This window comes from Eleginops maclovinus, chromosome 10 (genome assembly GCF_036324505.1).
Source record: "Eleginops maclovinus isolate JMC-PN-2008 ecotype Puerto Natales chromosome 10, JC_Emac_rtc_rv5, whole genome shotgun sequence".
Lineage (NCBI taxonomy): Eukaryota > Metazoa > Chordata > Actinopteri > Perciformes > Eleginopidae > Eleginops > Eleginops maclovinus.
Window position 1 is genome coordinate 11439067 of NC_086358.1, and position 17783 is coordinate 11456849.

Here is a 17783-nt window from a genome sequence, read left to right on the forward strand (position 1 = left end):
TGCCTCAGGTAACTCCACCTGCTCTTAATAATTAAGAGCTTTTTCCACCAGCACCGTGCTGAACCTGCTGCTAATGAGATGTCTGGCCTTCTAGCATGAACACAGTCCTTTTACCAGTCAACAGTTCAAACAAAGAGCACTTTGATTTTCAAATTGTCCTCCTGTGTTTAATCTGTGCTCATGTACCCCTGTCAGGGGGACAAACGTGAGATGTTCAACTCGGTCCGTGACATGATCTACGACCTCATCGAATGGCGTTCCCAGATCTTGTCCGGCACCCTCCCGCAGGATGAGCTCACCGAGCTCAAACAGAGAGTCACCTCCAAGATAGACTACGGCAACAAGTGAGGATCCTGTCTTAAGAGGCTTTTTAACCCGACTCCCTCAATGGCTTATATCCCCTTTATCCTCATATCTTTCCGAAAAAAATGACTCTTGTTGGAATAGGTCAGCAGTGTCAGTCAATAGAAAGTGACAGGTCATTGCTTAGTTCGAGGACAAACTGGAGGGATTTAGCTCCAGCAAACCCTGCTGTATTCCATCATGAAGTGACAGCTCTTTGCTGTGTCTGCACTGGGCCTAGAAAATCGGTTGATAATTGAAAGCTCCATTCTCCTCCTGTGATGAAACTTTAAACCTTTGGCCAGATTGAGAAATGGCTGTTGCCTCCACAGAATGAGGGAGCTGATGAAATACATTCACTGCATGTTGGCATCATGTCAGCCCGACTCCCTGCATGGAAGAAAGAGTCGGACAAAGTAATGGCGCTTTGAAAGAGCTGAGGGGATGTTATACGAGTAGAAAATGTGAGCGGGGGTGGCGGCTAACAGTTAATGTGTGCTATTTCCTTTTTCAAATCAAGCCACACATTCACAATATTTATTTTCCTTGTCTCTTCCATTATTATATGGTGTGTCTTCATCTTGGCAGGGTTCTGGCACTGGTTAACTCTCAAACATTTTTCTGAAAGGTACTTGGATCTCGATCTGGTGGTGAGAGACCAAGATGGGAACATACTGGACCCAGAGATCACCAGCACCGTCAGCCTGTTCAGAGCGCACGAGGCGGCCTCCAAACAAATAGAGGACCGGATACAAGAAGAGAGGGTAAAGATAGAGGATGCTGCTTCGGTGGATGCCATTCATTCACTTACAACTAAACGTTGGTCTTTATCAAGATAGTATATTAGAGATAAGTGAAAGCACATTATTGCAAAGTGTGAAAATAGTTGGGATCTGAATGTGGTCATCTTGTTTTTCGGACTCTCGGGCAGAGTAAAACAGGGTTCTCACAGCGCTTCATATGAGATTAATGTTTGCGATGACCCCTCATTCGTCTTCATTGGAGACTGTTTTCCTCTACTGTAGTTTCTGCACCATCTTTATGTGCATTTGTATCAATTTAGCTAGCTGTGTGGCTTTAGGGATGAACAGTCTGGTCGGCCCACCACTTTAGTCCACACTCAAATATCTTAGCTGATGGATTTCTGTTAAATGTATTATTTGATCAAACAAATTCAAGTGAATCCGCAACGTTTCCTCTAGAACTATGATTGGGTCCGAATTACAATTCGTCCAATAATTATATTGATGGCTAAGCACCTGCAAAACTAAAAAGACATTAGCTTTTAGCTGATTGCATAAACCATTGAAAACCCATTTTGCTCTTTTGCTTTCAAACAGACTTGTTTCTCAAATGACACATGTCAAGTAAAAACAACACAGGCTTTAAGAAAATAAAACCAATTGACAAAGTGTGTTTTCAAGGTAAGGCAAATGCAGACAAATTATAGAGAACCAATGTAGTTGCATCTAAAAAGGCATTTGCACAATTCACAGACGTGGGGAAAATTGGGCCACTGCTTGTACACAAAAACCCTTCACTGCTTCTTCAGAAAGCCAGGAACTCAGCCAGATTTCCTGTCTATTTTACTTGGCGTACCAGTGGCATCCCTCACCTAAATGTCAGCTGGCAGTATGTAGGAGTGTCAGACGCTAAGTGCCCTGCAGTTATGTGGTCTCATTGTACGTGACCTTCTAATCCAGAGGTCTTTATTGCATATGCATGGGCAATCCGAAAGTGTCCAGGTCACCGTGATAAATATTAATGATATGGCCCCAGCATATTTTTGAAGGGCGTCCAAGGATTCAGTCCACCTTATACTGTGGATGCACTTCTGGAGATCAAGCAAATGTTAATGCTTTATATTCCACTGAGGAGAAAATGAATTGGAACACAATTTTGATTGATTTTATAGACATTGTGCTTCTTAACTTTTTAGAAAGGCACAGAACGGAGTCTGACATTCAATTATCTGGGGCGCATTTGCTCACCACACCCACGCACCGTATCTCTATCATCACACACTGATGTTGTTTCTGGAATCGTCCCCCGGGCTTATTGTTTAAACTCCACAGCACTGAGTTCTACCTGCATGTGACAGAAGGCTATTGAAGAATGCCAGAGATTGAGCTCTATATCTCTGTTTCCCTCCGACAGTCTCAGAAGCAGAATATTGATCTGAGCAGGCAGGCAAAGTTTGCCTCCACACCATCTTTCGGCCTCTTTGTGACTCTGAAGAATGTGGTGTGTAAGATCGGGGAGGATGCAGAGGTGCTCATGTCACTCTACGACCCAGTGGAGTCCAAGTTTGTCAGGTAAACCCATGGTTGTATATTTACTCTGTTTTCCCCTTTATTTACTCAGGTTCACAGACCTGGTTCTGATAAAGCATTGAGATGTTTTGGCTTCCTGTCATGTCAATTGAAACCAAAGTTTCAACGTTTACTTTTGTTTGAGAGGAAAATGTAAAAGATGATGTACTTAGCAAATTAGCATCTGAATATTTCTATTGTCGTCATACATAGGTATACTGAAATTTGGTTGTTATTGCTCACTGCAGTAATAGAAATAGACATGAATAAATAAATCGGTGATAAAAGCAGAGGTAGCAGCAATGACAATGCATTATCAATTTACACATTTTACAGGTTCTAAACTTTTAATATACAAAACTACAACAGTTTAAACATACTGTTCATGAATGGATGCTAGAAATAATCATCAATGCATGAAAAGTACATATATTCATATATTTGTCTTAACGATACACCCGTTATACATTGCAGAGCAGTTGTTACAAGTCCATTAAAAAAACAACTGTTGGTATGTGTAGAGTGGTATGAGTTTACAAGAGCTTTTCATATTGAGACTAAAAAGAATGCCCTACATGGACCAGATTTTATGTCCTCATGGCATTTGATGTTTTAGACTTACTCACACTTTAGAGAATCGTCAGCTATCAGCAAGAAGTACAGACACTTGGAAGCACACTCAGAGATACAGACACACACCATGCTGGACCGTGACCAGAACAAGTGCAGCCTATTTCCTGGGGATTTGCTATTGTTTTAGGATTCTGACAGCAAATTATCATGAGTAGAGCAGCTCGGCCGTGGGATGTTTCCCCCGCATCAAACATCATTTGTGCATTTCGCTTCCCAAGCGGATCGGGTTCAGGATTAGCATTTAAGCTTCTTCAGCTTTCAAGGAAATGATATTAAGTGCAACCCAACTGATGAATTTTACGTGAGCCTTAGAAATGGCTAAGGCAGACTAAAATAATGAGTCATGCTTCCTCTCTTACAGTGAAAACTACCTGGTGAAATGGTCCAGCTCAGGTCTGGTGAAAGATATAGACCAGCTTCATAATCTGCGGGCCGTCTTCACGGTGAGTGTATTTGCTTGTATTGTATGCGTGTCCATTTGTTTGTTTGTGTGTGTGCACGCACGCCTATGGCTAGCCCGCTGTTTATTCAGCGATGTTATGAGTCATGTGGGAGCCTGTTTGCAGAGCTTGTATTTGTTGAGCTCTCTCAGAAAGAGCTTGGCTAGCCGTATGTGTTTACAGGGCAGTCACCTCTATCTAATGGAAGCCCAAGGGCGCAAGGGTCAGCGTGCATCCACTGGGAGCACTTTGCTAGTTTTGGAACTCACTGCATCCAGAAAATGAATCTGGGGACACAATCACAGATGTTGCAGAAGCAGTTTGTGGGGAAAAGTTTGTCCTGAACACAAGCTCATCTTCACTTATGACCATCAGGTGTTGTTGTGCATCCTAGCATTGATGTGGCCTGATTGGGCTTTAAATTCTAATGCCTTTTCCCGGGGCAAATACACAACCCCAAGTCATTTTTTATCCATTCTATTTTTCATGACATTTCTTTTTTCCCCAATCTTTTCAGGACTTGGGCAGTGAAGATCTGAAGAGAGAGAAGATTAGCTTTGTGTGTCAGATTGTCAGAGTGGGGCGCATGGAGCTTCGAGACAACAACACCAAAAAGCTGACGTCAGGACTGAGGAGACCCTTTGGAGTGGCAGGTAGAGCAGACGGCACACAGAGTGACACCAAGCGCGGCTTGGGTTACTAATATCAGACTTTACCTTTTTTAAAACTCCCCTCTGGCTTTGCTTTGAATAACCCCCCTGTAAATGAAATCTGATCAGAACAGATTCCTTGTTATGCCTTGTACTCCAGAGTATGTATTGTGCCAAAGTATTTGCCCGAATGAGTTTGGCTAAAATTCATAGATATCTCACTAAAGTGGAAAGAAGAATAACAGTTTGATTCATCTCCTGTTGGCAAGCTGCCAGGCGTAAACTAATTAGATTGGCTTTTTGCCCACAGTTATCCAACAGAGCAAATTATACCCCTCCTTCAGTGTCTTTTTCCCACTTCCACTTGAAGAGAAGATAAATGACAGCATGATTTATGATGGATTATCTTTAGACATCATTTTCATTGCCGCAGTACACAGCATTTTTGAGATTTGCTTATTTTTAGACGCAGTTATAAAGGGAATCATATGATTTGCATGTGACCTGTGGGGTGAAAGAGTGCTGCACAAATCACTGTGATAATCTGCGCCATCTCTCATTCTCTTAAGTTGAAGCAATTTCAAGAATGCGTTTCCTGTTTTGGTGTCTGCCTCTGCTGGTCAGAGTTCATGTTTGGTCAAGATTGACCTGCAAGTTGAAAACTCAGCAGATAGCACAATGCATGTTGTTTTAGAAAACATTTGTTATTTTAACCATGTTAGCACCCAAAACTATATAATCTAACTCTATCAGACTGCCTACTCCAGCAATGCTCCTATAGACTGTTTACCAGTGTTATTAATTTAAAATACAGGTCAAGAGTAATTTATCACCAGACTCAAAATAGGTGTTTGATGCCCTCTCCGCTTGAAACTTCTTAAGTCTCGTTTACTCAGCCAAACCCAGCAGTGGTTACGTTTGGTCAACAGTGTAACCACACCTAAACATGACGTCACAGGGTCCTGGAATACACATTTCATCACTGCAGCAAAGTGAAGGAATTAAAACACTATCTTTCTATCCATTCTATCGTAGCCCTACACCTGTGTAGCTAAGTGCTTATTGAGAAAAGGCCGTGGTTAGCTGCTCTTACCCCCTGATGTGTCCTTGTCATACATTTCTCGGCTCTTTTACTGCCATGCTTTACTCTGCCTTGAGAATGTTTAACCACCTCTCCTTGTTTTTCCACAGTAATGGATGTCACCGACATCATAACGGGCAAAATGGACGATGAGGACAAGCAGCACTTTATCCCATTCCAGCCGTAAGTGGATTGTTCAGCAACACAAAATAAATCACATTAACACATGAGGGAGCATTGAGTTCCTTTAAGCTTGGTATAATGTTGCATAAAATAGCAAAGCTGATGTAATTCTGCCTTTTACACATATTCCCATTATTCTGAGTAAGCACTGTATATCGGAAACTTAGCGGTTGTATTTTAGTTTCTTTTTTTAAAGTCTTGAATTCTTGACATCTGATTAGCGGGGGTTTTAAGACGGTAGCGCTCCCCTTTTCCCTGCTGACTCAATTAAGGCAATCTCATTAACTGCTGCCATTCTCGTAGGACTGCGTACAGAGACAGAGTAACCTTTTCCTTAACGTGATCTCCTGCATAATTGGAAAGGCTTCAGATTCAGGCAGTTGAGCTGGCAGATCACCACACTTAACGGTTTTATCCGTAAGCATAAATCATGGAAATTAGAGCCTTCCTGTGGAAAGGAAGACCAGGTTCTACAAGGTGTTATTTATGTCTAAGTGAGAGTATTTGCCACTCAATTTTAACGGATGAAATCTCAAATTCAGCCATCACTGTGTGTTCACGGTGAGCCAGAGTCAGGAAGCCATTTAGGGTCTGTCTGACATGGTGTATATGGGATGGACTCCTGGCATCCAAACAGAATTGGAAATGGCTTTCAGAACATTGACTACATTGATATAAATCTTACTGAAATCTCTGATTACAGATGAGCTCTTCTATGGCACGTTGTCTAGGATCAAACCAAATTAAATGAATATAATATAAGTTTTACATTATGCTGACATGACTATTTCTTTAAATGATAGAAACTTAATGACAACAGTTACATTTGGGCCATTTATTTTAAACATTCTGTAATGGTGGCTTCTCAAATGTGACGACTTGTTGATTTGCTTTATAGCATTGCTGTTAGTTAGGACAAAACAAGCATTTTAAATACCTCACCTGGGATTCTGGGAAGATAAAGAAAATAAACGTTTCCCCTATTTAAAGACTGTTCAGTATTCTAGTAAAACCAAAGCCCCTTTCAACAATGTCCTGAACACTATTTCAATGTCCCACTGTGTCCAATTCTTAGGCTCATAATACTTTGAAAAATGCTATTTGAACATTTGAGGGTGAATCTCCCTCCCGGTTGGACCTCTACTCTGTCCCATAAATGTCCCTTAATCGACCTCCTTGCTTGGATTGGTTTTTGATTCAAGGTTGGAGGCACTGAAGACAGCCTGAGTGACAGAGATCTTTTACTGCTTCCTCCATGCTCCCATCATTCACCGCTGTCTTTTCCTCTATGCTCTACTTCTTCTTCTTGTTTCGAGTACTCTGCCCTGCAGATGGTATCGCCGCCAATTGCAAACATTTCTCGCACAGCTGCCAGATGTGGTGCTTCCAAGATCACATCTGCTACCTTCTAATACTCTGTTCACACTTCCACTTACTGGAATGTATACTTGGAACTGGCACTGTTCCTGTATCCAGTTGCCTCAGAACTATTATTGTTAGTCCATGGTTGGTACTGTCGACACCTGTAGCCTCATTGAGAACAAAACATGGTGTTTTACAGTATTTCACATTTGCTTTGTCAATAAAGCAGAATTTGTTTTTGATTGGGTGTAGTCTTGAGTTTGAGGCCTTTTCTTATATAGTTACCCACTTTAAAGGCCATCCCCAGGTCAAGCTTCACACTGCTCCTCTGGCGCTATAGCATTCACACCAAATCAACGTGGCTGCAATTCGTGCAGGAGTTATCTGGTGGTGTGGGAGTGTCACTCAAATAGTCCATTTACTTTCAAGCTACTGCACTAGGATTAATGTCCTTGTACTACCTCACAGGGTCTCACCTATACAACACAATAAAGTAATAAGCCACCACAGTTTAGTTTTTCCAAAAGTGGATTTGGTTTCAACCTTTTTTGCTGGGACTGCTGTTTTTTTCCGGCACCCCCAGCAGGCCCTGTCACATCTTAAGAAAACCCATATTGACATGTAAAGTGTATTTAGTGTGAATGCAGCCTACATGTTGACTTGGCATACCTTCCTAAATGATGATTTCTCTGTTTCTTTCGTCACCCATCCTGCCTCAATGTTAACTGCTAACAAGCGGCTTTGTGTCTGTCACGGTATTCGCATCACTCTTCGGTGTGTCTCTCTCTGTTTCTCTGTCTCTCTTTCACCCCACTCCCTTCCTCACACCCATCACTCTGTGGCTCCCCTTCTCCACCATCTCTTCTTCTCTGTGGTGTTTGCCTGTCGTGTGCATACTGCAGGCTAGCGTTGGATGACGCCATTCGCCACAAGCAGCTGAACATCTCCCGTTTTTCACCCAGGGTGGCAGGGGAGAACGACTTCCTCCAGACCGTCATCAACAAAGTTATCACCGCCAAAGAGGTCAATCACAAGGGCCAAGGTAAAGTGAACATTTCAGACACAAGAGGGCCGAGGAGGGAAGTCCCCACCTTTTTTTATACGACTTTTGTCAGTGCTGATAGAAATGCTAATAGAATTTGAAATTGCATCTATTGTGAAATGTTCTCATCTATGTATTCATTTTATATCTCTGCACATTATTTTAGTAGGAGGGATTATAGTTGAGGTTGAAGAGAAATATTTTGTTGGCTTGATTTAAAAAATAATAAAATATATAATAATATATATATATATTATTATATATATATATATATATATATATATTATTAATATTATTATTATTTTTAATAAACATTTTTTAATGCAATTTTAGATCTGTTCACACAAGGTACCCTAACCCCTGAAATACTGACAGGGAATTAAAATGGTTCCTCTAATAAGAACATTATTTGTGAAATATTCCAATCATAAATCCACTTTCATACTAAAAATAGTTGCACTCATCACCATGACTACACAATGATAGTAATCCAGCTGTTAATTAAGCTGATGAGTAGTCAGCAAAGACTGGATCTTATCGGGCTTTTGACATCTGTGGTTACAAGATCAACATTAGCCATCTGAGGGATTTGAGCTGGGTGGGGGGGAAACAACATGCAGCCTCCATGGTATTGTCACGACATATGAAGATGTACTCGGATAAATGTCAGGTCTGCTCTGGCCCACACTGGGAAGAACAGCGGATCGCTGAGAGCAGCTGCCTGGGTCACACTCACATATCAAAAGGCTTCCTGCGTGGAGAGTGAGAAGTCCCTCATAACAATATGGGGCCTGTGGAAGTGAATAAAGCCTCTGGGTGCTCAGGCATCACTCACTTTGGTGGCCTATGAAGGGGCGCACTGCATGATGACTGCTTTAATTGGATCCACTTTCCTTTCTGTGTTGACCAGAGGTATGCATCTGCGCTGCTTTGTTTCTCCTGAGAGAATATTAAATGTGCCGAAACTGGCACATCATGCAGTGTCTGCAGAGCATAAGCCCTCCTTCCAAACGGGAGAAAAGCAGAACCGCTACTGGTGTTAAATTGTTATGAAATATGACACAATGAAAGTGCCCTGAAGACACTTTTGTTTCAGTATATTTCAGAGACACACAGTTTCCCTTTATAGCTTTGCACTCTCAGGTCTTTCCAATACCAATTATATAAATCAGAATTACTGTTCAGTTTAACTATTCTATCATAAATGTCACATTCTCATAATAAAATCGAAAGTTACAAACAAAAGTTTGTGCTATTTGGGACAGTATTATGAATTTGGCAGAGGAATAGAAAACCATGGTATTTTTTTCATTTATAGGGGTACCAAGGGTCTGTTTGTTTTTAACTGAAAACATGTAACTTTTTTGCAACCACAGTAACAATACAATAATTATTTAAATCTATGAAAATGTTAAGAGACATCCTCAAAGGAAATACAATGTACTCAAATACAGGTAGTATGGTAGATGTCAATATAGCATAGCTTTAATATTACAATGTAGGTTTTGTACGTATGCCGACTATTCTATATTGCACATTGAGCGGAGCACTAGGAAGACACGCTTGTATCCTCCGTTATGTTCCCCTAATCACATCCCTGAGGTTAGCTTCAATTTAGTGTCTTGCCCTCGAGCTGTTGGATGTCACTCTGACAACCTACAGCAGAAAACACAACTCAATTTTTAGTATTTTCCTGAGGCCGTTTGCTCTCACGCTGCCTTCTCCTGACGTTATCTCGGTCCCTCCCCTCTTTGCCTTGAATTCATCTGCAGGCCTGTGGGTGACTCTGAAGCTGCTTCCTGGAGACATCCATCACATCAGGAAGGACTTCCCTCACCTGGTGGACCGATCTACAGCTGTGGCTCGCAAGATGGGCTTTCCTGAGATCATCATGCCAGGTGGAGATCTTTAAAACGCTTTACCTGGGCTCTCTGAAAGTCTCCTTTTTTAAATGTCATTGACTGACCACATCAATCATTCAGAAAGTGGTTTTAAATTAAGAGGTACTATTTTACAGAATGTGAGTGAGGGAGAAGAGAACATTAAGATTTGATGAAGACATTAGTTATTTAATGGAGTGAAGTCACCAGGAAGTACATAGTGCCAAATATCCACTTATGCCACCTAAGATGTGATGAGTTCTGCACTAATATTCACATGAACCCATTGACATTGAGCTCCTTGAAACCCAATCTGACCTGCCTGTTCCTGTAACTCCAAGGTGACGTGCGAAACGACATCTACGTGACTCTGGCTCTGGGGGATTTTGACAAGGGGAGCAAGACCACACCCAAAAACGTTGAGGTGACCATGTCTGTTTACGACGAGGATGGCAAGAAACTAGAGGTAAGACTTGATGTTAACCTACTTATTTATCCTGGTTCAGCTCATTCTCAGCATTCAGGACTCGAGTGTTATATTGGTTTTCAGACAGTCTGTGATTTAGCAGGCTTTCTTTAATCTCACACAGCTCAGCACGCTGCTCCACTGACCAGCACTCCTATAAAGCAGAGTGATACAGAGGCCAGACTGTACGCCTTTTGGCTCACTAATGCGGGAATCAACCATGTCATTGTCAGAATCAGTTACAAACCAATACATGCATACAGGCAATAAAAGAAGCATGGCTTTAAAGTTTAAAAGGATGGTGTGTTTCTTTTCACTTTGGGGGTATAACCTACAGTAGATAGTGGCATGCCCACAGTATGGAGGAGCGGTTCTTCAAATTTAGGTTTAGAAAATTATATGGCTCCAATTTGCAAGTTGTAACGCATTTCCTGGACTTTTGCGTCAAGTGTCTAATGTCTTGACAGAGGCTGTGTTTTATCCATAGAGTCAAGCCAGTAATCTCTTCTTCTGTTGTTTATGCATTGTTACTCTTGAATGGCTTCACCTCTTGTTCTGCAGAGGTCATTGAGGAATATGAGAGGTATAAAGGAGATGATCATGAGGAGTATGTATGAGCTCTGAGTTGGAGTTGTTTGTTTGTTTGTTTGTTGGAGAATAAACCCAGGAGACTAATTGAACTCATATTTAGTTTACATGCAGTCAAGTTACAACTTGCCAATATTTTCTGGCAATTCTTTTTTACATGTATTAACAGTAAAACGTTCCCACTCAATATGCCTGAGTTGAAGTCACAAGGACTAATGGCGAAGGAGTGATTTGCAGGGATGGCCTGCAGCAAACAGCCAATCAGAGGAGACCCCTATTGCCCTTAGCTGTTATGATTATACACATTAGTCTAAGATTGAGAGGCTTCGTCAGTGATTTGGCCCAGCAGGCAGGAAGTGTAAGCATCCGTAGTGATTATGCTGTAAATGCAGTTCTGAAGTAGCAGAAAGAAGGGATGGTCTCAACTTCTCTCTGATGTTACAGTCTCTGAAAATACACACACCGATCCTAGATTTCGTGTGTGTGAAATGTGTGACATGTGTGACGTGTTTACGAGAGATTTTTACATATGTTTGTAAATGATTTTGGTTTCAGTTGTGTGTTTGAGAGTGTTTAACATGTGTATGGGAACGGTATTTCTGAATAATGTCCCTAACGGCCCCTCATACGATCCACTGCTTCATCGCTAGACAACTGTTCTCAATGTGACTGTTGTTGGTGTATCGTTTATAATGCGGTATATGGACACAATAATCATTTTTAGAGTTCCGGGTTAAGGTTAGAAAGAAAGTGCTTCTCAGTAATTGATTGCACTTGCACACGGTTTACTTTTTGTACTACAATGTCTACTAGTCATCTAGCAGAAGACATTATACACTTTATACACAATTTGTTATAAATAGCCGGTTGCAACTACAGTTTTTACCATGGTGTACTTATCTGTTATTTGTTTGTAATTATTGTGTGTTTCATTATTAATAACGTGTGTCTAGTTTGTTATTTTTTAATATGTAGGTCTATTCTCTTACTTTATCTGCACTATGCTTCTGCTGTTGTAATAACGTAAAGTATCCTGTTGCGGGACAAATAAGGAATTTTGATTCTGATTAGAGCAAACATTTGATTTGTTCTCTGTCTGCTGCAAGAAGGTTTTGTAATGATACCCAAATTGTTGCCTTATGTTCATTGATCACACCTGCGGGTGTCATGGCCATGTTTGCAGCGCTGCAGCCCTCAACATCTTGCCTTGCAGCATTTCATAGAACAGTCTCATCTGTTGGATCCTCCAGGGATCTCAACTAATTGGTGAAATTCTCCGTCTTCCTTCCTGGATTTTAATTGGCAGGATAATGTTGTCTGAGCAATTACTACCTTCAGAAAGGAGCTGTTTTTTTTCATCAAACAATTTATGTTATATAATAAAGACGCCTCCATACACAAGGCACTTGAAAATAAGAAATGTAATTACTGACTTTGAGGCAGGTTTTGTTATAGGTTTGCTTTGCAAGTTTCACTTATTGTGACATTCTGCCTTGATTTTTCCCTGATTATGTCTCAGCCGTCTCCTCTTCTTTCTTCTTCTATGGTCTCTTCCTAACACTGTCTTTCATCATCTATTCTAAACATCTGTGGCTGGATCTCGATCACTTTCTCCTTTTTATCTCTGCAAAATCTGAAGCTGTCCTGAATCCAGGCCTTTTAGTGGCTGGGGAAGAGTTGCTAGAGCCCGCACCTGCCCCCCAGATCTGCACAGCATGGCTTGGGGTGATCAGGCCTGTTATTCCTCATAATTGCTGGTTGTCAGAAGCCATTAGCGACAGAGTATTTTAGCAGCAGCAGGGCAGGGAGTCAGCTGGAGTAGCGGGAGGTAGGCAGGCTGAGCGCCGATTGATAAAAAACAAGGCGTTCTTGCCATCCGCTGTCACTCCAGCCCTCGTGCCAAAATCCCCCAAGGGGTGCGTAGTATTTTACATAACGCACCCTGACCAATATTACACGGCTGGCTCCATCAGCACCAGCTGGTCCGCCTCCCTGCGCCTGGCTTTCCTCTACTTCTCTCTGCATGGGAGCCAGTGCCCCTCCTTAAATAATTAAAATCTAATCTATTTCTTATTTCCACAAAGCTGTCATGAGATTGCCAGCCAACAGGCAGGTGTGCAAGCATGAAGTGCATCCAGACTTTTAAAGGCCATTATAGTCGATAGGCTCTATGTTCCACACAGTTCGGACAGTGATAATAGCTCAACCATGATGATTTTACCACTTTAAATGAATTGCCAGTTTAACTAGATAACCAGTCATGTTGTTTGATGAGTGTGTCTTTTCTTTCTCTGCACTAGAATGTGATCTTCCCTGGCGCCGGGGATGAGGGGATCAATGAGTACAAGTCTGTCATTTACTACCAAGTGAAGCAGCCTCGCTGGTTTGAAACCATAAAGGTGCGTCTCTCTCCTTACATTTTCTTCTTGGTTATTGCAGGTAATCATTTTGTCATTAATTTCCACCTTGACTGCCATGCCACCCTTTGATATCTTTCTTAAATCCATTATTCATCACTACACTGGTTTCCATCACCAGCGGTCTGTAGAATGAGCACTGTGGTGGATATTCAGCCATGCAGCTTTGAAGCATAGAAAGACAGCGATCAATATTAAACCTTACAGTATATTAAAAGATGAATGTGATGGCAGCAGAAATGTATGAAAATAAAAAAAAGGTCCATATCAGGGGTTTTTCATGTTTGAGCACATTCACTACAAATGAAGAGGACTTCAGTTACACAAGTTACTTTTTCCCAAACATGTACATTGTTATTACGTCAATATGGAAATGTGGGGCTTACTCGATTCCCAGTGTGTCATTATAAATCTGCTTTGTGATATTATGTGTATTAAGAAATCCCTTTTCTGTCCATTACCTCAGGTTGCTATCCCTATTGAAGACGTGAACCGGAGTCACTTGCGGTTCACCTTCCGCCACCGCTCATCGCAGGACTGTGAGTACAGATGTCAGCGAGTGAATGATACGTTTTTGCCAATCACCAGATGCACAATTGGACGGCTAATCTATCCTCTGAAAAAAGGAATGGAAGATATCCAATCAGAGCAGATGTGCTGCACAGTGATAAATACTTTGAAGCTCACCCTTTGTCACACTAATCAGAGGTATTAGTCTGCCCATGCCCAGAGCCGCATCATGAAGTGGCTCGTCCGATACTACAATTTGGATGTGAAAAAATGCCTGCGGGGACTCGTTTGTTTATCGGGACCAGTGTCTAGCCGAATGCAGCCCGTGTTATATGGCCTTCTGTTTTTTAACATCCTTTCTAATTTTGTGGGTGTAGAGGCCAGGGAAGCCTGGTACTGGCAGCTTTGCCATTCCATCTGTCCACCACATGGCGAGGCAATCCCTCCAGCAGCCGGAGTGGTGCAGGGAAAGGATTTGGTGGGGTAATGGGAGCCACAACAGGTGAATTAAACAATCACTTCACATGGCACAAAAGGAAAAGAAGGACACAGCATATAGGTATCACAATGGGGAAGTACAACTTTTCTCTAAAGTAATCTGCAGCTGCCGTCATCCTCCAGTTCCAAACCCCTTCAGCTCTGTTGGCTTCTCAGCCTCATGCAGGTGTTTATGGGTAAAAATGGGCAGGCCTCAGAGCTCAGTGCTGGCCTCTAATCCACTTGGAGAGCCTTCTTGTCATGCTTGGCACCTTGCTTCTCCGGGGACTAATGCTGTTACGAGGCATGCCTTTGAAACTCTGCGACTTGCTGTTATCATGCTGCAACGGTTGCTTTAGAAACTTGCTCACCTCAAGTGACTCTGAGACCTGAGGGGCATGCTGATGCTGCCAAACTTTTACTCAAAAACAGTTGACAATAGAGAGATACGTTGAGTTGCATTGCCTGGATTATATTGGATTGTGTGTGCTGTCAGCATTGTATTTTCCTATCAGTGTTTACACTTGTATCTCATTATGCAGACACCTGTGTGCACGTCACTTCCGTGTTTCTGCCATTTTTTTGGTTCCTACACTGTCTGAGTGTTGGCTGCCGATAAACACAATCAAATCTGTTGCATTTACCACTCTTCTGCTTCCTCTGTTTATTTGTACTGGAAGACAAATGATGCAATTTCTCTTCGATATCCCTGAGACGCAGACTAACACTTTTAATATCAACGTTGAAATCATTATTATCAAATCAGGAAAAAATTGGTCATTTAGATTTAAGAATTTTATTGAAATTGCATTATTGACGAGTGAGATCACCAAGTTGCAGGAGCTGTAATATTTTTTTAATGCCAATACCCCATTTCGATTGAAGTGTTTAGATGTCCTGGGCTACAAGTTGTATTCTAGAAACTCACACAATGATCATTTTAATACATTTTTCAGTGAACAAAAGTATCCTGTATCATATTGCAGTGACTATTGAGTTCAGTCCAAATAATCACGAATAGATATTTCTTCTGTTATCCTCTCGTTTACTAGCAGCCCTAATTGGCATGAAACTGGGGTGTTTACATGCGCAAACGCCTGAGAGGGACCCCCTGAGTATTGACCATACCCAGAGTTTTTCCTTGGTTCATTACCTATTCATTCACTCCCTGATATGATTCCTTGTAAAGCAGAATTCAGATGTCATGGTACTCTGAAGATGTAATGTCTACATCCTACCAGCAAAGCACCTCTCCTGAGAATGGTAATGGGGAATTATAAATCTCTCTACATGTGAAGTGCTTTTAAAGAGAAAGCAAAGCAGCGACGGTCTGTCACATGAAGTGCTTTCAGTTGTCTGCCTCTGCTTTCTTCCCTGCCTCCTCCACTGCGCCCAGCTTCAGTAGTACTGCACTTTTGGTGGAAACACAGAGTGACAGAGCTGCTAATAAGGGCCACTGCTAGAGCTCATGTGCTTCTTTTCCCAGCCCCCTGGTTCAGAATCAGATCACCGCCCTAACGTTGTCAGGGCTCATCAGACCGATGGCCGCTATCACAGATGCCACCACAGCTGTGAGAGATCCTTGCCATCTATTCACTTCCGTTTCATTTGTCATTCTGTCACTACCTGGTGAGTGGGCAGAGGATGGGGACAGTACATGCAACATGAATGTGAAGTGACAGCCCACCTTAGAGGTGGAAGGCCGCAGAGCTTTCATACAAACTTTACTTTGATTAGCTGAAAGAAAGTCTCTGTCTTGAAACTGACCTTTCTCCCAGAATCCCAAGTTTCTCCTTTCCTTAGAAAGTCACTTCTACATTTTTCTTAACTGGGTGGCATGCGTGCAGTGTTTTCCCTCCGCTGGTTCCTCTGATGCCAACCCAGCAATTATTCACCGGCGAGGCTGCAGGCAGCAAACCAATGAGGGGATTTATGCAGATAGAATGCGCGAGATACTTCGATGAATCACGTCTCCCTGCGCGTATATTTGAGCTTGTTGATCCACAATGATGATATATGTGGCCGTATACAAACGCTTGGTTACAAAGTCATAACTCTTTCGCTTGTTTATGCAGTGCTTCCCCGCAACAATCCAAGACACTGTCTAATGTGTGTGTGCACATACACACAAGCAATGATCATTTTCCCCCACCTTTAGTGGGATTACGCAAGCGGTTTACAGCTGTTGAATGCTACAGGAAGGGGACACATACAGTGTGTCTATGTAAACCTTGTTGCCTGAACAACAGTAATCAAAAACTCTTTGCCTTCCACAGTTCATTTGCAGCCTTGTGTAATTGCAGTGAAGAACAACTCCTGCACAGATACGGTCACAGCAGTAACACAGACATTAACATTAGATTCTTGTACCAACTCAGGAGCTTACTCTGAGCCTGTGCTGTAGAGATTTACATTTGGGATGTTGTTCTATGTCTGCTAGCTTGTTAATGACTTGTTGTAAAGCAAGCCCTACAGCATAGCTTACTGCAAAGGAGCCAGTCTCTCACCGCTCCCATGTTGTTTTTAATTTCCTTAAAGATGCATTCTTTAGATAAAAAGAGCCCAAAGTAAAGTATGTATTAATCTGAAATGCAGTGATTTACATCTCCTTCCCTCCTAGTGTTTTCTGTCTTCCACATGTTCCTCTTCTTCCTCCAACAGCCAAAGACAAATCAGAGAAGATATTCGCATTGTCTTTCGTGAAGTTGATGAGGTATGATGGGACGACCCTGAGGGATGGCGAGCATGATCTCATCGTGTATAAGGTAAATCTGAAAGAGCCAATAACATGGTGAGAAGTCACTTCTGGTTTGTTTGTTACCGGCTGCGTACAGGGCCGGCCCACAAGAGTCCGGGGTGAAACATTTGCCTGTATTATTAGTAGCTGCGTAATAATAGCTTCACTGCCTTCTATGGAGGATTGTGTATTTGGTACACACCAACCCCCTCAGTGAAATGAAATTACCTTCCATTAAAATTGTGTAATGATACCTTTGCTAATTATCTTAATTGAATATTTCATTTAGGGAAAATCCCACAATTAGATTTTTCTGTCTGATCTTATTTTATGTTGCAGTTGGGTTGTCTCTTGCTAAAATGTATTGAAAAAAGTGAAATCACACATGACTTGGTTAATACAGCAGATTTCTCTTCAGGCTGAAGCAAAGAAGCTGGAAGACTCTTCTCTATACCTGAACTTGCCTGCCACAAAGCTTGAGTTGGAGGAGAAGGGCTACTCCACCACCGGGAAAAACACCCAGAACCTGGGCAACTGCACCATCAGCAAGGACTCCTTCCAGATCTCCACCCTGGTCTGCTCCACCAAACTCACGCAGAACGGTAATAACCTCTTCAATCACGTATTGTGTGTTTTTCACACTCTGGGGTCTTTCACTTTTTT

At 42.0% G+C, this 17783-nt stretch overlaps 1 protein-coding gene across 1 annotated transcript in view; it reads left to right on the forward strand.

Moving 5' to 3' along the window:
* Positions 1-17783, forward strand: part of dock1 (dedicator of cytokinesis 1) — a 157038-nt gene that overhangs the window by 20239 nt on the left and 119016 nt on the right. The window contains exons 6-18 of the mRNA XM_063893165.1: positions 196-344; positions 971-1106; positions 2500-2657; positions 3649-3730; positions 4245-4380; positions 5569-5641; positions 7966-8045; positions 9818-9943; positions 10267-10391; positions 13280-13378; positions 13863-13935; positions 17045-17148; positions 17539-17722. Coding sequence (XP_063749235.1) covers positions 196-344; positions 971-1106; positions 2500-2657; positions 3649-3730; positions 4245-4380; positions 5569-5641; positions 7966-8045; positions 9818-9943; positions 10267-10391; positions 13280-13378; positions 13863-13935; positions 17045-17148; positions 17539-17722 — 1525 coding nt within the window. The remainder of the gene's footprint in view (positions 1-195; positions 345-970; positions 1107-2499; positions 2658-3648; positions 3731-4244; positions 4381-5568; positions 5642-7965; positions 8046-9817; positions 9944-10266; positions 10392-13279; positions 13379-13862; positions 13936-17044; positions 17149-17538; positions 17723-17783) is intronic.